The sequence below is a fragment of the Candida metapsilosis genome, assembly GCF_017655625.1.
Source record: "Candida metapsilosis strain BP57 chromosome Unknown scaffold7, whole genome shotgun sequence".
Classification (NCBI taxonomy): Eukaryota; Fungi; Ascomycota; class Pichiomycetes; order Serinales; family Debaryomycetaceae; genus Lodderomyces; species Lodderomyces metapsilosis.
Genome location: NW_027138165.1, coordinates 883,536 through 905,344, shown reverse-complemented (window position 1 = coordinate 905,344; position 21,809 = coordinate 883,536). Strand labels below are relative to the sequence as shown.

The 21,809-nt window shown below is 37.9% G+C and overlaps 15 protein-coding genes across 15 annotated transcripts; 10 read left to right on the top strand and 5 right to left on the bottom strand. All coding sequences in view use genetic code 12, as the record gives it.

Moving 5' to 3' along the window:
* Positions 1-1,260: 1,260 nt before the first annotated feature.
* I9W82_004968 (uncharacterized protein) lies at positions 1,261-3,402 on the top strand (the record flags this gene model as incomplete). The annotated part of the gene is made up of 1 exon (XM_067694095.1): positions 1,261-3,402. One exon carries the CDS (start codon positions 1,261-1,263, stop codon positions 3,400-3,402), a length of 2,142 nt encoding a protein of 713 aa, XP_067546451.1.
* Positions 3,403-3,703: 301 nt separating this feature from the next.
* Positions 3,704-6,010, top strand: I9W82_004967 (Golgi transport complex subunit; the record flags this gene model as incomplete). The annotated part of the gene is made up of 1 exon (XM_067694094.1): positions 3,704-6,010. One exon carries the CDS (start codon positions 3,704-3,706, stop codon positions 6,008-6,010), a length of 2,307 nt encoding a protein of 768 aa, XP_067546450.1.
* Positions 6,011-6,019: 9 nt separating this feature from the next.
* Positions 6,020-7,291, bottom strand: I9W82_004966 (2-(3-amino-3-carboxypropyl)histidine synthase; the record flags this gene model as incomplete). Its single annotated transcript, XM_067694093.1, has 1 exon — positions 6,020-7,291. The coding sequence occupies one exon, from the start codon at positions 7,289-7,291 to the stop codon at positions 6,020-6,022; it is 1,272 nt and encodes a 423-aa protein (XP_067546449.1).
* A 129-nt stretch (positions 7,292-7,420) lies between these two features.
* I9W82_004965 (Hsp90 cochaperone) lies at positions 7,421-8,911 on the top strand (the record flags this gene model as incomplete). The annotated part of the gene is made up of 1 exon (XM_067694092.1): positions 7,421-8,911. The coding sequence occupies one exon, from the start codon at positions 7,421-7,423 to the stop codon at positions 8,909-8,911; it is 1,491 nt and encodes a 496-aa protein (XP_067546448.1).
* Positions 8,912-8,931: 20 nt separating this feature from the next.
* I9W82_004964 (uncharacterized protein) lies at positions 8,932-9,996 on the bottom strand (the record flags this gene model as incomplete). The annotated part of the gene is made up of 2 exons (XM_067694091.1): positions 8,932-9,184; positions 9,482-9,996. The coding sequence occupies 2 exons, from the start codon at positions 9,994-9,996 to the stop codon at positions 8,932-8,934; spliced, it is 768 nt and encodes a 255-aa protein (XP_067546447.1).
* Positions 9,997-10,990: 994 nt separating this feature from the next.
* I9W82_004963 (uncharacterized protein) lies at positions 10,991-11,437 on the top strand (the record flags this gene model as incomplete). The annotated part of the gene is made up of 1 exon (XM_067694090.1): positions 10,991-11,437. The coding sequence occupies one exon, from the start codon at positions 10,991-10,993 to the stop codon at positions 11,435-11,437; it is 447 nt and encodes a 148-aa protein (XP_067546446.1).
* Positions 11,438-11,460: 23 nt separating this feature from the next.
* On the bottom strand, positions 11,461-12,159 carry RHO3 (Rho family GTPase; the record flags this gene model as incomplete). The annotated part of the gene is made up of 2 exons (XM_067694089.1): positions 11,461-12,074; positions 12,129-12,159. The coding sequence occupies 2 exons, from the start codon at positions 12,157-12,159 to the stop codon at positions 11,461-11,463; spliced, it is 645 nt and encodes a 214-aa protein (XP_067546445.1).
* A 589-nt stretch (positions 12,160-12,748) lies between these two features.
* Positions 12,749-13,741, bottom strand: CKA2 (casein kinase 2 catalytic subunit; the record flags this gene model as incomplete). Its single annotated transcript, XM_067694088.1, has 1 exon — positions 12,749-13,741. The coding sequence occupies one exon, from the start codon at positions 13,739-13,741 to the stop codon at positions 12,749-12,751; it is 993 nt and encodes a 330-aa protein (XP_067546444.1).
* Positions 13,742-14,054: 313 nt separating this feature from the next.
* I9W82_004960 (uncharacterized protein) lies at positions 14,055-14,846 on the top strand (the record flags this gene model as incomplete). The annotated part of the gene is made up of 1 exon (XM_067694087.1): positions 14,055-14,846. The coding sequence occupies one exon, from the start codon at positions 14,055-14,057 to the stop codon at positions 14,844-14,846; it is 792 nt and encodes a 263-aa protein (XP_067546443.1).
* A 21-nt stretch (positions 14,847-14,867) lies between these two features.
* Positions 14,868-15,731, bottom strand: MRPL10 (mitochondrial 54S ribosomal protein uL15m; the record flags this gene model as incomplete). The annotated part of the gene is made up of 1 exon (XM_067694085.1): positions 14,868-15,731. The coding sequence occupies one exon, from the start codon at positions 15,729-15,731 to the stop codon at positions 14,868-14,870; it is 864 nt and encodes a 287-aa protein (XP_067546442.1).
* A 137-nt stretch (positions 15,732-15,868) lies between these two features.
* I9W82_004958 (proteasome regulatory particle lid subunit) lies at positions 15,869-16,108 on the top strand (the record flags this gene model as incomplete). Its single annotated transcript, XM_067694084.1, has 1 exon — positions 15,869-16,108. The coding sequence occupies one exon, from the start codon at positions 15,869-15,871 to the stop codon at positions 16,106-16,108; it is 240 nt and encodes a 79-aa protein (XP_067546441.1).
* Positions 16,109-16,849: 741 nt separating this feature from the next.
* I9W82_004957 (glucose N-acetyltransferase) lies at positions 16,850-18,262 on the top strand (the record flags this gene model as incomplete). The annotated part of the gene is made up of 1 exon (XM_067694083.1): positions 16,850-18,262. One exon carries the CDS (start codon positions 16,850-16,852, stop codon positions 18,260-18,262), a length of 1,413 nt encoding a protein of 470 aa, XP_067546440.1.
* Positions 18,263-18,500: 238 nt separating this feature from the next.
* On the top strand, positions 18,501-19,391 carry I9W82_004956 (uncharacterized protein; the record flags this gene model as incomplete). The annotated part of the gene is made up of 1 exon (XM_067694082.1): positions 18,501-19,391. The coding sequence occupies one exon, from the start codon at positions 18,501-18,503 to the stop codon at positions 19,389-19,391; it is 891 nt and encodes a 296-aa protein (XP_067546439.1).
* A 368-nt stretch (positions 19,392-19,759) lies between these two features.
* Positions 19,760-20,191, top strand: I9W82_004955 (uncharacterized protein; the record flags this gene model as incomplete). Its single annotated transcript, XM_067694081.1, has 1 exon — positions 19,760-20,191. One exon carries the CDS (start codon positions 19,760-19,762, stop codon positions 20,189-20,191), a length of 432 nt encoding a protein of 143 aa, XP_067546438.1.
* Positions 20,192-20,817: 626 nt separating this feature from the next.
* CYT1 (ubiquinol--cytochrome-c reductase catalytic subunit) lies at positions 20,818-21,684 on the top strand (the record flags this gene model as incomplete). Its single annotated transcript, XM_067694080.1, has 1 exon — positions 20,818-21,684. The coding sequence occupies one exon, from the start codon at positions 20,818-20,820 to the stop codon at positions 21,682-21,684; it is 867 nt and encodes a 288-aa protein (XP_067546437.1).
* Positions 21,685-21,809: the final 125 nt, after the last annotated feature.

Sequence of the window (21,809 nt, the reverse complement as noted above, 5' to 3'; positions counted from 1 at the left end):
TGATTTATGTATATATATATATATATACTGGAAGAGACTATAAATTTGTTGAATTCACACTCTCTTGTTGAATTGAACAGTCAGACAATAATCAAGAGCTCTCATATCACACCCCCCCCTTTAATCGACCATTACCTCATCTACCGCGCCAGAACCAACAAAGCGGTAACTCAACCATTTGAAATTCAATAGAGACCTTCACATTACACCTTTTGATCCCAATTGGCTCAATCTTGAACAGGCTTCAAAGCACACACTGAACCTAGAGTGATACATTTAAACAAGAGAAGTCTTGTGTGGTAAAAGGAAGTCAAGTTAGAGAAGCACATACATCAAAACCTTCGCTATTGGAGTAACTTAAAGGATCGCAGAAACAGTACAACCATTGGAATATACTGAGAGACCGTACGCGCCAGAATCTTCAAAAGTTAACTCCTCGAAATCACCGAGCAATCGAAAATAGTAAACAAATAATTTTCCACGGATACAATAGAACGTTGAAAGGGATAAAACAATAAGAGTTGTATTTAAGTACTTCACATACAGAAGAGGGAAAATAATATTGAAAGATTTTAGTTTAACACCCCCTCCCCTTTTTGCCTCAACGCATAGAAAATATATTTTTAGTGTGTCAAATTGCGGTTTTTGTGTTGTGTATTAGAATTATTATATTTACACACAGTTTTCAATTTAGGGACTATTTCCATTTTGTGTTATTCCATATACACAGCAAAAGACACACACACATAACTTTCCAAATACGCAAACTTTATATCAAAAGATCATATCAACAAAACTTAGACACTAAGGCGCTTTCATAAGTTTTATTGTTTTGTTTGTCTCATTGCACTATAAGTGAGTCGTTTTAGTTTGACGTTTGTGAAATTCCAATTTTTAAGTTTTTCATAGTAATACACCCAACCCAACATACACACAATAGTACAATAACACTGTTTCAAAGTAAAAAAGGTCTGGATCACAAAGTTAAAATCCATAGAATCACAAATTTAGTCGCCTCATTTTTTTTCCAAAGTATAGAAAAGATAAAAAAAACAAAAAGAGAACTATAAAAAGGCTCAACGATATACCCAAAGCTATCAGATACCCCCCTTTACACTGCCACTTCAGAGGTCTTTGCATAAGAATATACATCCAATCATTTGTCTGTTGAAAGAATATTTTTCAAAACCTTATCTTGTAAGACAAAAGGTTATTTGATCTTACAATTTTTCAAAAGAAAATACAACATCAATCTCAATTATGCTTCCGAGTGTTCACCACCTCACTTCTGATCACACCACCAATTCAGTTGGATATACACTTACCAATTCTGCTTCACAATACTCTTCAAATCAGAAACCAACTCATTTTCCATCAATGGTATCAAAATCAGACAAATCAAACTCCACATATACTGCAATGCTACCATCCATTCACCATTTGACAAATCAGGCCATTACAGACACTGGCGGTTTGTCACAAAGGTTGGGTCAGAGTCAAATGCCTCAACAATTACCCTTTCCTCCTTCTGCATATTTGGCAACACCATTACCTACATCGCAACTGGTATTTGAGCAACATCATTATTCTACGCATGTACAACCGCCATATCCAATTTCACTGATGCACACGCAGCAATTGCATCAACTACGCCTGCCAGTGAATAAGCAGTATATTTTTACCCAAAACTCACCAGCTTCTCCTATTTCACCTAATCTTTCACCATATTTTGCAACTCAGCAACCAGACCACAGTTATAGTCCTCCATTCTTCCCACTGACTTCATTTACGAGTCCACCAATATACACTACAAGCAGTTTACAGAATTTGCCAGCACGCCAGCTGTCGTTGCCAGGTAGACATGTTGAAGCGTTTCAACAAACTGAGCCAAGAACTCCAAAACAAGTTCAAGAAAAGGCTTCAGCAAATACCCTTACTGACAGTAGAGCTACTGATTCGGCAAAGATCACGAAACCGCCTGATAAATCAGTGAGAAGGAGAAGAAGAAGAAGAAAATCTGCTCCTAATACAGCGAGCTCCAAGAACCTGCACCAGAAAACTGTGTCACTGATCTACACTAGAAAGCCTAGACAGACTCTAGTTTTTGATGAGAAGGCAATTCACTTTCCCGTTTATAAAGATCTTTCAAGTTTGATACAATCCAATAAAATCCCTGCAACTGTTGTGGAGCAACTCAACACTTCCATTTATCCCAGCATCGATACAAAAAAGTATTCCACTTCTGCTTTGGACGCGCAAAGAAACTTTCTCACTGTCTTTGAGTACATGGTCAACGATCATTGGGTAATTTGGGATTATGAAACAGGATTTGTTCACTTGACGGGTATTTGGAAAGCATCGCTAAATGCTGAAGGTGCTGCTCAGCCAACTGCCTCTCACTCAAAAGCTGATATTGTGAAATTGCTCGAGTCGACGCCAAAACAGTACCAAGCTTATATTAAACGTATAAGAGGTGGGTTTTTAAAAATACAAGGTACCTGGTTGCCTTACAAGTTGTGCAAAATACTAGCAAGAAGATTTTGCTACCATATAAGGTTTGCTTTGATTCCAATATTTGGTGCTGATTTCCCAGAAGAGTGTTTGCATCCAAATGATCCTGGTTATGGAGAATTGAGATTGGATGAGTTGCAAAATTATCAGCATGGAAATTTACCAGAGACGGAAAAAGTTAAGGACTTAAGTTGTGATAGTAGGCAGCCAGGTGAGACAAAAACAACTACTACCGCGTCGTTTGTCGGGCAGCTACCACCTTCTGAGTCACAACAAGTTGCTTGTTTGGCATCGCCTGTTCGTATGAGCAGCAGCGGATTTGCAAAAGGCGAAAATGTTGACCAGCTTCCTGCTATAGGTACTTTTTCACCGGTATCAGCTAGTGCAAAAGTGGAAAAGGATACTAAGCAATACACTACACGCCCAACGGGTGCAGAAGAGGAGAGACATCAATCGCCTCTGGATTCTGCTACACATTACAATAAATTTGGTGAACATGCATCCACTTCAACAAGTAGTGAATCGTTAAGCTCGATATTCACACAAAACTCAGCTGCTCAGCCAATCATTCCCAGCAATGTTCAATCGTACAATGACCTACTTGACATCGTCAACGCCTCAAGGTGTCTTCAATCATTGAAGCGTGAGCAGGGAAACTTGAAGGTTTTAAAAACGCCAATTGAGAGTTGCTCACAAAGCTCCGTGGAGTGGGAAGAAGAAGAGACTGATGATGAGCTTGACGAGGCTCCTCAAGAACACCCAAGTAGGAAGGAAGTTGATACTAATGACGATGGTATTTCTTCCATCTTGATAGCTGCAGAGCTAAACAAATCATTTGCATACAATTCAAATCTTCGAACAAGTATAAGCATTAAAGACTTGACAACCTGAGCCGAGTTTCCATAGTTTCAAATGCGGGTTTCTTTTAACGTGTCTATTCATTTCAGTTCGTCATACTTTAAACTGTTCATTTTTTGGGCAGCACTTTAGACTCTTTATATATAGTTATGAGGAGATTAGGGACAAACAATCATTCATTGGTGATATTTCAATTCTGTGTATAGCTTTAAATTTTTATGTATACGGTGTTTATTGATCTTTGTAAAGTGATACTGAAGGAAGAAAAAAAAAAAAAAACTGTGCTCACCCAATTTTGGTGGTCAAACCTACAAAGCTCTTCATATTCTTTCCCATGGATTTCGTCGAATTTGACACGTTCAACACAGATGATCAAGATGTTAATCTCCCTCAACCACAACCGGCGTTGTCACTACCGATAGCATCGAATTTGGAAAATTTCAGCAAAAAGTTTTCTGGCTTTAATCTTTCACGAAATTTTACTTCCACCAAGAATGAAAGCACTATAAATGATCGCCAATCACAAGGGAATGATGTTATGGACAAGTATGCCAAGCTCTCGTTGTCTCTTTTGAAAGATGAGGAATCTGCGTCAAAGTCAGCGTCGGTAAATCAAACAGTAACAGATTCCTTGAGTACACGTTTGTCAAGGGTACTAAATGGGTCAATCAGTGATGCCAGAATGAGAGATTTGTTTATGAATCTTGAAGAGAAATTGGATCGAGATGTGGAATACTACCATGAGCTAGTGGAGCCAGGGTTCGCGGGAACGGTATCAAGAAAGACGCTAAAGAGCCGTATTGAACAAGAATTGATAAAAAATCAATCAAATCTTTTAAAGGCATACCAACCAATTGTGAAACAATTGAAGCATATGGAAGTAAAGATAAAGAAGCTAAATGAGTTGAACATGCAAACTAATGAACGTTTGCAGGAAAACTTTCAAAATCTGCATGAGTTCAACACTACTGTCAATAAGCTATACAAAGAAAAGCAATTGATTGGTATTAAGAAAGATCTTTTAGAAGCATTCAAGAATAAATTTACTTTGAACGAATATGAAGAGTATGTGCTAATGGAAGGAGACTTGAATGAGGAGTTTTTCGCTGCATTGGCGAAAGCAGAAAGCATTGTGGATAACTGTTCAATATTGTTAGCTGAGGATAATCCTCAATTGGGCTTGAAAATCATGTCAAAAGCAAACGCGGTAATTAATAAGGCAATAGAGCGAGCTGTACATTATTGCCATAGAACATTGGACAATTTGTATTCACTCAATTCGAAAAGCCGGTTGGTAACGTTACACAAATGTTTTCAATTCCTTAAGGACAAAGATCGTTTTGATGAAATCATTGATAAGTTTAGTGAATCTAGGTCAAAAGACTTGCTTCATGAGTTTTACAACCAAGTTCAGGGACAAGTTGAACCTGTAACTACTGAGAGAAGACCAAGTGCAAGAAGTGCAGCATCTAGTAGTACTGATATCCGACCATTGTTTATGTCAGCGCACGATCCTGTCCGATTTGTTGGAGACTTCCTCGCTTACATCCACTCAATTGCAGTTAATGAATCAGAAACCATTACAAACATTTTCACCATGGGTGATGATAATGACCACCAATTTGACAGTATCATACAAAGTGTGACCAACAAAATTCTCAAAGCATTGTCAAAACCTATAAAATCAAGAATAGAGCAAATAATCTCAACAGAGACGAAATTGCTTACAATCTTTCAAATATTCAATTTGGTAGAACTTTACTCAATGATGTTTGACAAACAATTACATCAATCCCAAGACCTAGTTTCAACAATGAAGCTGTTAGTCCATGCATGTCAAGAACGAATTTTCAGCATTGTGTCGAATAAGCTTGCCACAATTTCATCGAGTAATCTGGCTAGGTTGGAGTTGAATTCAGATCTCCAACCTCCCGAATGGATAATCGACTTTTATTCTGAAATTTTACCAATGATTGATCAAGTTACCAGTGATACTATCCTTCACTTATCACAAGAAGAACACAAACGATTTTTGACTTTAATAATCAACCAACCAATCAAAGTTTTCACCGAACATGTACATGACAACAAAAGCTTTTCCAAAAGAGATTCTTACATTATTAGGTTTAACTTTTTGGATTTAATACAATCTAAAATTATGCCAATTTCACTATTATCGGACAAAGTTTTGGAGCTTGTTGATTTAAACAATGACTTAATTTCCAAATTGACTGACTTGGAGCTCACGAGTTTACTACAAAATTGTGGATTATACGATTACTATAATATCATCAATATGATTTGTCCCTTTTCGGATGATTTCTTTGAACCATCAATTTATGAACCAATTAAAGAGAATAAGTTGTACAATTTGGAAGGTTTGCAAAAGGTGGATGCAACTTTGCAGGAGTATGTTCCCAATGCAATGATTGAAATCCAACAACTGTTTCTTCGATTAAACTCGCCAGTAACCGTCACAGACGTGGTGAACAATGTCTTTTTGGAATTTGTCAAATTTGTCGAGAAATTGAATGCAATCAATAAAGAGTACCTAGACTACGAGTTTACTTGGTCTGACTACGAATTGGCAACTATGTTGGGTATTGACGAAGTCTATAGGCAAACTCTTGAATCTGAATAAAAGATCTTGCTATACATCCCTATTAGGTATCTGTCCTCTTCCGTATCCATCCTTGGCATAATAGTCCATGGGGTAGAATTTCTCATTCCACATTGTATCCTGTTCGAGCATCACCATTGCTTCATAAGGAGTCAACAATGGCTTGTTAAACGCATAACCCCAATCAATGGATAACCTAGGACATGCCACCTGCACAAACGCATCGACATCATCAAACATGGACAATTTTTGTGGGAAAATTTCACTTAGGATAATCTTGACAACCTGTATTCCTCTTTGTGAAAGTTGAGTTTCCAATTTTTGTAATGTGACAGGGTTGCCCTGTCGTCCTAAAGCCCCAAGAATTAATCCAATCTTTTTGGCATTTCTTGCAGTCACAACTGCATCTTCTCTCACTCGCGTCATTTGCTTCTGATCGTAGTATTCACGAGTAAACTTTCGATCGTACGGATCATACCTGTATGCCGGAATATCGGGATTATGAATCATTGAACTTTCAAGATGGAATCGTCCATCCCCGACGTATATGGTCGCTTGTATATGATCCTTGTTGAGTCTCGCTGATGTGCACCCTAGTAATTCTCCCTTTGACAATGGCCTTGTTTGTGGAGGGATTAAATAAATCGGCTTTTCAGGATCATTCTCCAAAATTGCCTTCACACTATGGATTGTAGGGTTGAACTGAATAGTACCAAATATGGCAATTTGTGCACCCTGATCAAAATTCCTCTTTATGGTCTTGATCAAATGGGATTCGTCAATGTTGATAGTGACAAATACATACAACACTTTGATTTCAGTGACATCAATAGGGACAAGACATGAATGAGCATAGTGCACAATGAAATCACAGTCGAGTGACCTAGCTGTAAAGTCATCGATACAGCAAGCACCATATGATACATCTCCCATAACTAATGTTTCAACTTGACAAAACTCCTCCAATATATCGGATATGATCAAGGAGTATATGAGTAAGCCCTCGGGCATTTGCAATGCAACACGTTTGGCATTCTGTTTCCGTATATTCCACACAGTCTTGTGTATTTCAAAATTGTAGTTGGAAGGTAGTAGTTTTATAGCTTCATTCAAGTCTTTATCGTTTAAAATGTCATCGGGAATCTGATTAATGGCTCTGCCAATATGACGCTTAACGCTTGATTTTACTAGCGGTTGATCTTCCACGGCTGGTTTATTATCTGAGTTGGACTTTTTACCAACGAACCTCCTTTTGGCAATTTTAGGCTTCTCTGAGCTTGGTTGTATCTCAACAGGACTCATGTTTGATAGTGGTTGATTGTGAATGTGGATAATAATTTTTTTTTTTTTTTTTACTTCATCTCATATTTGCAACTGGTTTTGTGGATCTCATCAGATTCCAACGTTTCTTTTCATCCTACCCATCCTGCCATGCTTACCCCTTACTTCACTATTAATCAGGATGACGAATTCATATATATAGACGTGAAGATCTCGCATATCAGATTCAGTGCTCCAAACATTGAAATGACTGTCGACAACGATTTATTCAGGTTCTCACTTCCACCATATTACTTGCGATTGCGGTTCCCTTATCCTTGTGTGGATGATGAAAGATCTCATGCTGAATACGATTCTAAATCTGAAAGCGTCAAGATTAAAATACCGAAGGAGAATAAGGGTCAGTTCTTTCCTGATTTGGATTTGACGGCAAAGTTGCTTGCAAGAACTAATGAAAACACAGTAGAGAAGCAAAAGGAAAAGAAACCTTTAATAGAAGAAATGGATATTAAAAACGAGGTGAGTAATGACCAAGCTGAGAAAGATTTGCAAGAAGGTGAGGATTTCAATTGGGAAATTAAACAAGAAGTCCCTTCCTTGGAGCCTCTTGATGACAATCTTCGAGTAAACACAAATGACAACAAGTACGGCTTTAATAACCAATACGATGGAATAGTTGGTGTGAGTGTTTCCAATGGTAACGACATCAATGGACTAGGTGATCCTGAGGCGACGCCGGTGAATGATCGTATCATTGAGAGGCTCATAAAGGAAAATATTCAATTTGATCCAGAGATATATGCAGCTGATTACATTATGGAGAAGCACCCAACTCCAGATGATGACAAGAATTTCAAGCAATTGATTGAATGGACGAATCCCAAAGTCCAAAAGTTTCTTAAATGGTACAAATCACAACAACTGTTGAGAGAAGATGAACGTGTTGCAATTATGCCAATCGAGTTTTCAAAAGAAGAGCAGGAGAAAATGATGCAGCTACCTAGAAAGTCATATTTGCTTGATCAACATTATCAACTAGAGGTATTGGTAACCATTGTGTGTCTTTTGTTTGCATACAATCTTGACATGAGAGAAAATGAAGGGGAGCATAATGTTGAAAGTGCTTGGACAATTGGTAAAATAACCCCCCAGTTTTCCTTCTTGGACTCCAAACTAACTGTTAATAGTTCAGATAACTTGTTGAGATCTGCAATCATTACTTGCTACAGAAGAGCATTAACATATCCACTTCATCGAAGCTTTGCGTTATGTGAAAAAGTGTGGAGCGATGTGTATTACTTTCTACGCGGAGGCAAAAGGTTAGTTCTTCAATCATTGTTAGATTTGAAGGAGTTATTTCGATTCCATGACATATATTACGTTTACGACAAGATTTGGTTGGAGGATTTGTGTGCATACTTAATCAGTGATAACGTCACTGAAGGGCAGCTAAGAAAACTTGCCCATGATGTAAAGAAAACTTCGGAATCCGTAACCAAGGCTGATATTACGTTTGAAAAAGCAGATGATGATGATGTAGGAATGGAAGACGACGGCAACTCAGATCAACAGGACGAAATGGTGGCTCTTTCGTTGGAAGACATTGATAAAATGGCGGAGGATGTGTATAATAACATGTAGGTGAAATGAATCAGCAAATGCTACATTACCATGTAGCTCAATCCTTTACCCACGACACCTCTAAGCCTTGCTGGGCTCAGTCTTGCAAAGGCCACTAATACAGCAAAGCTCACACTAAAAGCAACGGTCTCCCATTTTCTCCTTGCTTCGGTATTTGACGCCTCAAAGAAAGTCCCCAATGCCTTTGGTGTTACAAACATCATCAAGTCATTACGTCTTTTTGCACTTTCAAATAGCACACTCAACCCTGCAAGAGCTGATCCCACTTTAATGCTTAAAATGTCCCAAAATTTCTGATCGTGCCACTGGGGGTGGTGGTTTCGTATAAAGCAAACACAACCCCAATGAATAGTTGTTAAAAAACTGACAAATAATGACGATTTAATCGTCTTGATAAGCATTTTTTTCAAATTTCCTTTGAACCATCTAAAGAACACAAATGAAAAGATATTGATGTATGAATAGAACCTCAAACTGGAAGTAAACTGGGTCACAAAGTTGTCTAGTGTATGTTTAGAGCAGCTATTTGTCGTGAACTCATGAAAAACTTCGCAGGGTACTCTGTCGTACGGGCCCTTTACATCCTTACCTTTCAGAGCTGCGTAAGTCCGAAATTCATCTGTGTCTGACGGAACAGAAGTGCGGTGCAATGTACTTTCATGTAAGAGCTGAACACCCTTCTGAATCCTAGGGTCTATCCGAGTCATCTTTGTTATCCAGTTCACCATTTGGGGACTGAGTCTATCAGGCCTGAACCACCAAGCAGTCATGACACAGTACGTAGACACGAGAATTACCAGCAAATCAACCATATCATTAGCTTGAGGTGAAAGATGGGGAGACACTGTGGCCGATATCACAGAATCAATTGCTTTTGTCACCAACAAGAATGTCCAATCAAAGGTATAATACTTGTCTTCTTCGTCAATCTTTAGCAGCTGAAATCGTGGGAAATGTACGAATGATGATACCAATCCTGCTAGTAATGTAGTCGTGAAAAGAAAATATTCACCATCCACGTAAGGATACAACGCTTTCATAAACAATGGATTTAAAGCATTTAACGTAGCAACTAAACGGATCATAAATATAGGCAGGCGATCCGCTTGTAGGGGAGCCACAATTATTTTCCACGTTTCACTCAGGAAACCTCTTGCTTTAAGCTCCAATAGATGTTTGGTGGTATTTATCAATAGATTAGGGACAACCTCGCACAAATATGCAAAAAGTGCAACAACTATAGTGGATCTTTGAAGGAATATTGCTCGAATTGCTTTGAAAATATTCTTGGTGGTGATACGATATATGTAAACTATTAAACGTAGTTGGCGTTTCACGATGGAAGAAATGGGTTTCAAAGGCTTAAACCGTTTGGTGAAGCGTAGATATGCCATAGGAAACCTCGCTGTCTGCATTTTCTTTAACAAGTTTGAGCCGTGTGCTCCAATCGTTTGATAACGAAATCGGAAAGAAAGAAAAATGATATGCAAAGGTAAAGATCAAAGTTGATGCACAAAATGAAATACTTCTAAACTGTAATCAACTGCATGTGAAAACTTTCGTAAAGCTAAATCTAATTACAGTCAAGCTTACCTAGATTAGTATATCTCATTTGTCACTCCGTGCTTGGAAAAATTGATTAACGCTTCGTTGATATAGTAATACTTGTGATAAAGGTCCTTTTATGATCTAATTTGGTGCAAAAATTACAACAAGTACAACACACAAAAATCCAAGCTTATCAAGATAAAAAGTATAACAGCAGCTAGGGAAACATCTAAAGGCTCTTTTCATTTACATCAAATGAATCTAGCTTGCTTGGTCACTTCCCAAAAGGAGCTTTTTGATTTCAAATATTTATCTGATTTGTAAGACCGGAACAAAATTTTTGTTGAAAATTGCTCTTATGGCCAAGTTGGTAAGGCACCTCACTAGTAATGAGGAGATCGTAGGTTCGAATCCTGCTGAGAGCAAATGTTGTTTTTGAACCATTTTTTCCAAACGGCTTTTCAAAAATTTTTTTTTTTTTTTTCCTTTCTTCTTTGCAGATCAAACCATCTATAATACTTCATTATCATCATGTCCAAAGAAGAACCTGAAATTGACGAGTTATGGCGTGAATTTCAAAATGCCAATAGTGATATACAGCAGAAGAGAGATAATGTGATCAAAGAGATAACTAAGAATACCGTATTGAATGAGTATCCTGCCAAATTATCGATCACGACGGCTTTGGATGAGCTAATTGCTTGCTTTTCATTAGGGGGCCAGTTCAAAAACTATTACAGATATGGATCATATGACTCTTGTAAGAGGCAGAGGGAAAAATTCTGGTTTGCAATCAAGCATGGATCATTGATGGAAGGAAAAGATAAACCAGTTGAAGAATTGAACGACAAAGAGTTAAACAGTCGAGTCAAGATTCAGGAATTTTTCAAAAAGCGTCTACTAGAGGACAAAGCAAGAGGAAGTTCCGAAGATATTTGGGATGCTAGAAAAGAGCTACAAAGTTATCCATTCAAATAGAAAAATGTTCATATCCTTTGTTTTTACATTATTATACAACTTTTTTTATCTTGTACATCGTCGTTAGCTCCCTTTGGCTTTGCGTTTAATGCAACTCTAGCTGCTTCAGAAAAAGCTTCGTTGACACCTCTATTCTTCTTAGCGGAGCATTCCAAGTACCTTGATGCATTTATCCTTTTCGCTACCTCTAACCCTTGATCATAAGTGATGAGCCTCTTTTGCGATGAATATGGATTACCTTGACTAAATTGTTGATTCTGATTCTCTGCCTCTTCATCATTCCTCAAATCACACTTTAATGCAACCAAAACAAGCTTGACACCTTCACAATGGTCGGCAATTTCCCCAACCCACTTTGATTGTACGTTTTCAAGTGAATCGGGCGAGTCCACCGAAAAACACAACATTATACAATGGGTATCTGAATAAGAAAGAGATCGTAATCGATCAAATTCTTCTTGCCCTGCTGTATCCCATAACGATAACTGGACTGATTGGCCATCAATGAATATATCATGAACGTAGTTTTCAAATACAGTGGGCTCATAGACTTGCGGAAAGTATCCTCTGGTAAACACATTCAATAGCGAAGTCTTACCACATGCACCATCTCCTAGAATGACGATTTTCCTTTGAACTGGCAAAAAAGAAGTTAGTACAAACCTGATTGAGGCTTTTCAAATATACATACTCGTCTTAGGTGTGCTTGCACAGAGTGGCATTTATAACGATAGAATGAAATGAGGGAGACTTGTGATAAGATAATTTCAAAATGGATCTTCACAAATTCAAACTAGTATCAATGATTCGTGTAAGAAAACTCTGTTGTGATCGTGTGTGATGAATACGTTTACGTGGTGTGTTTACTTTTTTTTTTTTGTCGTTTTTTTTTTTTATTTTTATTTTCGTCTCTCTCTGTTGAGGCGTTGATTCAAGTATAAACTGTTGAACTAAAAGCCCTGTGCATGACGCCAAGAAACAGGCCAGTCCTGGCCAAGGGTGAGTGCATAGCGTAGCATTCCTGATTATTTAAAGTGGTTCCATTTGTAGGAGGGTAAAAAAATGTCCTCGAAATGACAAATTTCTCTACAGGACCAAGCTATATATGCCCTAGTGAGTTTAGCTCAGACACGATACATATGCCATTGGATTAGAGCATGCATTGAGCAGTCCCTGACATAGGGAGCATGTGATCGCTTCGTCATCAGACACTTGGTTTTACGCTCAAATCTATTAATTATATATATTATCTACCATACACCATAGTTTTACTCCTTTCCTGGTATGAGCATTCCTAGACCACCTCTGTCTTCAACTTTCTAACTTGAAAAATGGATGACTCATAGCCTCCTTTGCTGTCGGCCTCAATTGGTGGTCATATTGCAACAATTTATCAATCAAGTCCAACACCTCCTCACTTATCAAGTATCGATTTTCATTATTTATAAACGATTTCCATGTCTTTCTGGGGTAATTTCCCAAAATGCTATCATAATCCAGACTGAGTTTTACACCGTATTTGTTGACATACTTCATCAACCCCTCCGTACCCAATACCTTGGCAATTTGAACCAACTGGTCATTATTTGAGTCTCCTCTAAACAACGGCTCTTTCTTGAATATGATTGCCCCCAACATACACCCAACTGACCATAGGTCAAGTGAATAATCATATTGTTGTAGGTTTACCAATAATTCTGGTCCCTTGTGGTATCTCGATGCCACTCGCACATTGTAATCCATACCAGCATGGTAAAATTCCGCCAAGCCCCAATCTATCAACCTCAACTTTTTATTCATGGGATCAATCATTATATTTTGCGGCTTCACATCTCGATGTATTATTCCCATTGAATGCGAATAATCCAAAGCTATCAAAAGTTGCGTAAAGTAATACTGTATATCCTTGATCGTGAACTTGGGATACAAAACCCTGAAATCAACATTGTTCACTTTTTCAAAAATCAAAGCTGGTATTTTTGATTGCTCATCACGAACAACATCCAAAAGTCCCACCACGTTTGGACCTCCAGTTAAATTTTGCAAAATCTTGACTTCACGATATATTTTCTTCAACTTCACCGGTTTCAACACTTTTATCACACATGGCTCGTCATTTAAAACATTTATTCCTTGAAAAACTTCCGAGTATTTGCCCCTCCCTATCTTGCTGACGATTTCGTAATTCTTGATCTCTCCCCATCCTATCTCATGGTTTTCATAATCCCAATATTCAGAAGGTTTCTTGGAGTTGACATCAGAATAGACCTTCGATATCGAGTATACTCGTTGCTTAGCTGACATTGTATTCTTATATTAAATTATTTTAGTCGTTTGAGGCTAAAATTTTCCTAATCAGTGGAGACAAGTTTGCCTTGGGGATATAGCCTTGTAGTGAAGGTGCGCTTGTGAGTAAGTGAATATTTTCGAGTTGATAGATCACCTATAGCTATTATGGATACACCACACAGATAGAGCTAAGCGTGTTCTATTTCCAAAGATGATGGATGATTTATCTTTTGTATCATGGAAATAACATCGGAAATTTTGGTATTTTTTTTTTTTTTCTCTCTCTCTCTCAGTCTTCTCCTTCCACTTGCGAGTACAATGACCCTTCATGAATCTCGTATCCACAACAGTAATTCATGACGAAGACCACACTCTCGAGGATGTTCAATTTTGGTCAGAGCAAGACGGTTTTACGGTGACGATAGGCTTTTGTGAATACATCACTCACATCGATTGCAACAGAGTTCCAATTCATCTAATCAGTGGCAGACCGTTTCTGATATTTACCAATGACCCACAAACCGAGCTATATTTTAAAAAGCAGCTCATTCGACATTCGACGCAAAACAAACTCAGACGTGGTCTCTTAGCTAATGCTGGTGAGCGAAAGTTTGTGGTATTTTATTATGACAATCAAGTGAGATGTATTGTTTTGGATTTTACTAGATTGGAAGAGATGCAAAAGTCTCTTAGATCGGGTGGTACAATTGACGATTCGTTTATAAAACCACAAACAAACTCCCAACCCACACTGGCTGTGACTGCTTTCGATAGGATTTTGCAGAAGAAACAAGAAGGTAATCCTTTCCTTGCCACTCAGTCAAAAGTACAAAAAACACTGGTTCTATCGACGCAGGAGCAAATTAGCACAGCTGTGAATAAAATCATTCAATCAGGGTTGAGAATTCGTGGTCTTTCTGTGAATCAGACAGAATCAATCAATGATAAGCTAAAGATTAAAGAAATTTATCAAATGGCACATAAAGCAACAATGTTTTCTTTAAGAAAATACAATTACAGTTTCAACAATGTGACCAAGACGGAAAAGATGCAAGTCTCCTGGAGCGATCTACAAGAAATTGTTGAAAACTTGTTGCATTTATTCATTGATGTGGATTAGCGATACTATATACAAACAACTTTAAGCCAAATCCTTCACACTAACAAGCTTACTCGTAGATTGGAAATTTACAGATGAGGCCTCTTTCAATTGCTCCAGCAAGGACTTGAATTTGGACAACTTCTTTTTTGGTTTTGCTGTTTTCAACTCTTCACGAGCTTTGTCCAAATGGTCCAAGAGAATGGAACGGTCCTTGTGCAAGTATCCTCGCTTATCAGGATCTGAGTAATATGAAATATCTTTCTGACTAGTTGGTCTTGCTTGTAACGGTACATAGCCCTTTCTCAATAAAAAGTAACTTGGATTAACAAATGCTCTTAATCCCAACTTTGAAAAATATCTAGCGGTGAAAGACATGTTGGTGTTTTCAATTTTCTCAATTGCTTGGTCAGTTGCTTTTGATGCTTCTATATTTAGTGGAACAGTGTAATCAGCCATAGTTTTACCCAAAATCTTCACACCATCTTTCAAACTTCCCGTAATGAGACCACACTCCTTCATAACCTTGATGGTGAGAGTTTCACCTTCCTTCAATGGAATACGTCCAGTATTCCAGAAATCCTGAACCTTGCTTAAATTGATTTCATGGTATTGCTTTGCATTATGGGCATTTCTGAACCCAACCATTGGCATTTGCTTGAAGTAAGGGGTCTGACCACCCTCCATCCATATGGGTACTTTTCCTCTTGCCTTTTGACCCTTTTGACCACGTCCTGAAGTCTTACCTTTGTTTGAAGATGGCCCACGACCTAAACGTTTGTATCCCAGTGTGGACCCTTCATTTGGAGCCAAATAACCAAGGTATCCAATCTTTCTGGAAGTATGTCTTAGCTGACTAGAGCAAGGAAAACCTAGCCTACCAATAAAGGAAGACCCAGTAAACATTATTGATGCGTGTGTATTTGGAGCTGGTGGTAATCTGAAAATTTTTTGTTTTTTCTCAGAAAAATATTTTGTCACAGAAGAATTGCCAAATTCAAACGACAACGCCACCAGGAAACAAGTATAAGCATATCACCACAATGTCATCCACAGAACAGAAAGAACAGGAGACTCCTGCAACTGAAGAACAAGTTATAAAATCCCTTGAGGAGGATGATGAATTTGAGGACTTTTCAGATAGCGACTCAAGTTGGGTTACCGATGCTAAATTGAAAGAAGAAGCACTTTGGGAACAAGATTGGGATGATGATGACAACCAAGACCAGTTTTCGCAAAAATTAAGAGAGGAATTGATAAAATCGCAGAAGCCTGCACATTGAACAGTTTGAGGAAGGAGTCCAAGGATGAATAGAGTTTTATGGAAACGTAAAAGAAATTACTTCATTACTCAATGGTTTCTTTGTTCCTGTTGATGCAAGAGCGGTAGAACACATGTACGGGTCATATTTGCTAATTGAAGGTATACCATGAAAGGGGGGCAAGCGTCCCCTTATCATCACTGAAGGTACATAGATTTAAATTCAAATAGAGTGATTTTTATCTGAAGCAGCACAGTTGGCGAGTGCTGAATACACAACCCATATAAAATACTTTCCAATGTACCGACAGTACCGAATTTATTCTCTAAATTGATGCACAGTGTCTTCTATCTAAAGATAAACGATCCACATAGTGCACATTTTGCATAAAGGTTACTTTCAACCCACGTTTGCAGACGAAAATCACTCAAAATCCAACATCGGTGGGAAAAGAAACACTAAAACAACTTCAATAAAAAGCGCAAATGGTTTAGTGGTAAAATCCAACGTTGCCATCGTTGGGCCCCCGGTTCGATTCCGGGTTTGCGCATTTCTTTTTGCTTTTCTAAACCTTTGCTTTTATTCAATGGCAAAGTCAAAAGGTGAAGTGTCCGCTTGGACTGTTGGAGATAGATCCATTCTTCATCGGCTGTAAAAAAAAATTTTTGCAGTTTTTTTTTTTTTATTTTTATTTTTTTTATTTTTTTTTGTAAAAAACGATTTACCGATCAAAGAGGCAAAGCTATTGTGAAGTTAACTCCAATGTCAGATCAAGATAAAACATCCAACAGAAAATGGAAGCGTTTTTCAAAAAATTGGGAATTTAAGATTGCAGTATTTGTTATCCTTTATTTTATCTTTTCTTATTACGTGTTGGAAAACACTCACGATGTTAAGGAAAGGGGTTTAAACAAGCATTTGAAAGTTATTCCGGAGGAGGTTATCTCTTATTATGGTACCCAACCATTGGAGCATCCTGACAAGTTGGCATATGTACAATATGCAACAAATTATGACTACCTCAATTTGGCGATAATAAACTTTGTCCATCTTCGAAAGGGCAAAACGCAGGTGCCCAACCTCGTTATTTTATATGACGAAATACTACAGCATCACACGTCTCACATATGGAATAACTTGTACCAAGTGGCGAATCATTATGACATCACCTTGAAGCCTGTGCCATTGATTAGGGTCAATTACAACGACGACACTCCATGGGCTGCATCTTTTACAAAATTTCATATCTTTAACCAAGTGGAGTTTGATAGGGTTGTTTACTTTGACTCTGACTCGATGCTAGTAAATCCGCTGATGGAAGATGGAGAGATACACAATTCATACTCGAATATTGACGAGCTTTTCAATATCCCAAAAGAGTTCAAGTTTGCATTACCACAAGCGTACTGGCTAAACAATGTGGTTGAAGGAAAATCTCCCCTCAAATATAGAAAAAAAGTGGAAATTCCTGATACTAGGAGGCATGGATTGAGGATGCGAAAGTTGGTTCATGACATTATTGAAACCAAAGATTGGAGATTGTTACCCTCATTGGTGTACGAGGCACACAAATTTGATAACCAAAATAATTTCTTTGCCAACCACGTAATGGTGATTACTCCTTCCAAGTCCACATACGAGCACATAATGAAGTACGTTTTCAATCCCATCCATTGGTCACTAACAAACCGAAAGCACTTGAGAAAAAGTTCAGAATACGATATGGAAATTTTAAACAAGTTTTTGGATAATGAATTAAAGAATGGCCATGCTAACGTAGGGATCTTACCACATCGCGTGTACGGTGTATTGACAGGAGAATTTCGTGAGCCATGGCATGAAAGGTTCGTGGTTGAACCTCAATATTTGCCTTTCATCAAGAAGCGGTCTAACCGTGGATGGGATCCTGTAAAAACTGTAAACAAAATCAAGTTAATACACTTTTCAGATAGTCCAATACCAAAGCCATGGGAGGTTGAACCTGGTGAGGAAGAGAAAGAGCATCCATACAGTTCCAAATTAATCTACTGCAGGACTGGGAACATGACAGAATATCGTGCCAAGTACTCTCATTTCAAACCACGCCTTGTTGATGATTGTGAGAGCGTTGACATTTGGAACTGGTTCCGGAACCAATTCAATATAGAGAGAGAGGGTTTATGGTATAGCGAGTAAATGGAAAGAAACAGGTGTATAGGTAAGTGTAGCAAAATGAATACTCATAGACTAAATATAGAAATTTAGCCCCTTTCGCAGCCTTTGTCAAAATCAGGCGAAGTTCAAAACAAAAAAAAAAAAAAAAAAAAAAAAATAAAAAACTAAAAAACAAAAAATTAAAAAACAAAAATCTTGGATGAGAAAAAGAATTAAGGAAATAGAGATCATCATAAATCAACAGCCATCTATCTCCACCATGAAGCGGGAAGATCTAATCACTACACTTTATGTCGCAAGCAAGACCTTGGTAGCAAGAGATGACTCGAAAACCACTGATGACGACACCGGTATGCCTACCTTGAGTTCGTCTACTGAATCTTACAGCACTCCTTCCGTTTCAGTGCCGCCAAATAACAACAATCCATTTATCATAAGACAACACAACCCCTCAGGTACAGTATTCATTGCAGTTGGAGCTATTGTTGGAGCAATACTTGTTGGTTTCATCTTGTATCATTTGATAGTGTCTTTGACGGCTTCAAGGTTAGCCAAAAAGACCAGCGCAAATGACAGAATTTTGTATGAAAAATATGAAAGCAATAACAATAATGCATATGGATATTCAAGCATGACTCCAACTTCGACGCTCAATAATTTTGAATATAGAAGTCATCATCACGGATCTTCCATTTCCAAGCTACCGTTATTGAACAGGTCATTTGTAAATTTACCTGGCGGTGGGTCACAATCTGGTGACAGTTCAACAATTTATCAATCTGATGTCATGGTTCCTGCTTCCAAGAATGACTTGACCAAAATGTTCATTTCACCAACTGCAGAGGTTATGCAACACAAGAAGAGTAGATCATTTAATGCTTCTTTGACAAACTTGCCCTTTGGTGGTTCCGCCACGAATTTAGCAAGTCCATCACCAGCCACTAATAGACATTCTCAGTTGGTTCCAAGCTTATATATAAATAATGAGATCAACAACAGTGAGTACTCGCTAGCTCAACACAATCCATCTATCCAACAATCGATACATGGAGATAGTCCATCTCAACGCAACGACCAGCAAACAGATTCAAGGAATCAAACTCCAAGAAAAACTATTCCATCTATGTATCTTGAGGATTTGATTGACTAAGGATGAAAGAAGTATTAGTGTATATGATTATATGGGTCATTTGTCAAACTAGATTGTGTGTAGGTTGAGGATCTCTTGAGATAAACTCTATGGTATGATGCCTTTAATAGAGCTCTTTGTTGCTGTAACTCGTTGAGTTGACGTACTTGTGCAACCTCTTTTCACCTTCCTCTCCCACATCCTTGAACGATCGCGGGCGTATTATACTGTATAATTGAGTAACGTTATTCCTGATACATTTAAAGTAGGTTCAATTATAGAGCTCAATAACAGATAGATGGTAGCTTAGATTATTATATTTTTTTTGCATCAAGGGAAAAGTCGGGGATGACATTTATTTTGAGGTGATACTATTCACACAACGCACAATGTCTGACACTGAACCATTGACATCTAATTCCCGTCCTGCTACTGATGCTTTAATCACAATCCGCATAATCAAGTCATTTCCATATCGTAACGTGAAAAACTTAATCATCAAAGATATCGATTTAAAGTCGACTACAGCCGAAGGATTATTTGACCAAGTTCTTCATGAGATAGCCACGACTGGGAGCTTGAGACCTTATAGAAATGTACAGTATGACTCGTTGAAGATATACACCAAAGCGCACGGCTCAAAATCAATGAATTTAGTTATAAACTTTGAAAATGATGAGGATTGGGTAATTTTGAAGAAAGGACTACCTACAAAAGACAAATCTTTGTGGGACTTGGGCATCCAAAATGAAACTGAGATCAGTATATTCAACTGGGATGATTATCTCGAATATAAGAAGAATCCAGAGGAAAAGTGGTAGCTAAAACACATATTATGGGAGAATTAATTTGCATCTTACAATTGACTAAGATATTATGAGTAATACGAGGTTGGTGCAGTACGCTCGATGGCTATTCTTTTCTCATGGAAGAGTACGACACCTCTATTCAAACCATATTAGAGTCTATTGCACCTGTATGTAATGTCATGAATATATAAATTACGACACTACAAATTGCGACACTAGCAGAAGAGAAAAAAAACAGTTTTTAAGTTTGTTGTTTGTTCTCTTAAATTTAACCAATAACAATTGTTGTTTTATAAATTTCTCATAATAAAAAATCTCAATAGACAGAGAATACTTGTTTGTATGCAGTACATAGTATTTTTTTTTTTCATCACCAATTTTTTACCAATAAGAAGGAAAAGAAAAAAAAAAAAAAAGTATCACTCCTACTGGCATTGGATTTAAAAGTGTTAGAAAACCCATCAAGTCTCACTAAGATTCTAATCAACTAAGTTGCTACTTTACCTTAAAAATTGATCCATCTAGGTTCTTATAACAACAGAATTGGACATTTGAATACAACCCATCAACTTAGATTAGTTTGATTTTAATTGTGTTTTTTTTATCTTTTTACTTGAGATTACAACGACAACTTCACTATGTTTAAGACCGCATTCAAGTCTGTAAACCAGCCATTGGTTCAGAAATTCATTGCCGGAGGTGTTGGTGTCACCGGTTTAACCGCATCATATTTATTATACCAAGACTCCATGACTGCCAATGCCATGACTGCTGCAGAACATGGTTTACACCCTCCAGCCTACAACTGGCCTCACAATGGTATGTTTGAAACATTTGACCATGCGTCCATCAGAAGAGGTTTTCAAGTTTACAGAGAAGTTTGTGCTGCATGCCATTCATTGGATAGAATTGCTTGGAGAAACTTAGTCGGAAGCTCACACACCACCTCTGAAGCTAAAGCTATGGCTGAAGAGAATGAATACGACGATGAACCAGATGATGAAGGTAAGCCAAGAAAGAGACCAGGTAAATTGGCTGATTACATCCCAGGGCCTTATGAAAACGAACAAGCCGCTAGAGCTGCCAACCAAGGTGCCTTACCACCAGACTTGTCTTTGATTGTTAAAGCTAGACACGGTGGATGTGACTACATATTCTCATTATTGACTGGTTACCCAGAAGAACCACCAGCAGGTGTTGTATTACCAGCTGGTTCAAACTATAACCCATACTTCCCAGGTGGTGCAATTGCCATGGCTAGAGTCTTGTTCGACGACTTGGTTGAATATGAAGATGGTACACCAGCCACAACCTCACAAATGGCTAAGGATGTCACGACATTTTTGAACTGGGCATCTGAACCAGAACATGATGATAGAAAGAAATGGGGTTTGAAAGCCATTATAGTTGTTTCATCCTTGTATTTATTGTCAATCTGGGTCAGAAGATTCAAATGGACTCCAATCAAGAACAGAAAATTCAGATTCGATCCACCAAAGAAGTAAGTGTATCTGAGAAGAACAACAAAAATGTCATAGAGTATACACAGTTGAAGTGATCTTGTTGTTAAAATGAGTGAACATTTACTGATTAGCTTGTATATCGAACGCAATAATAAAATGCTTTAAAG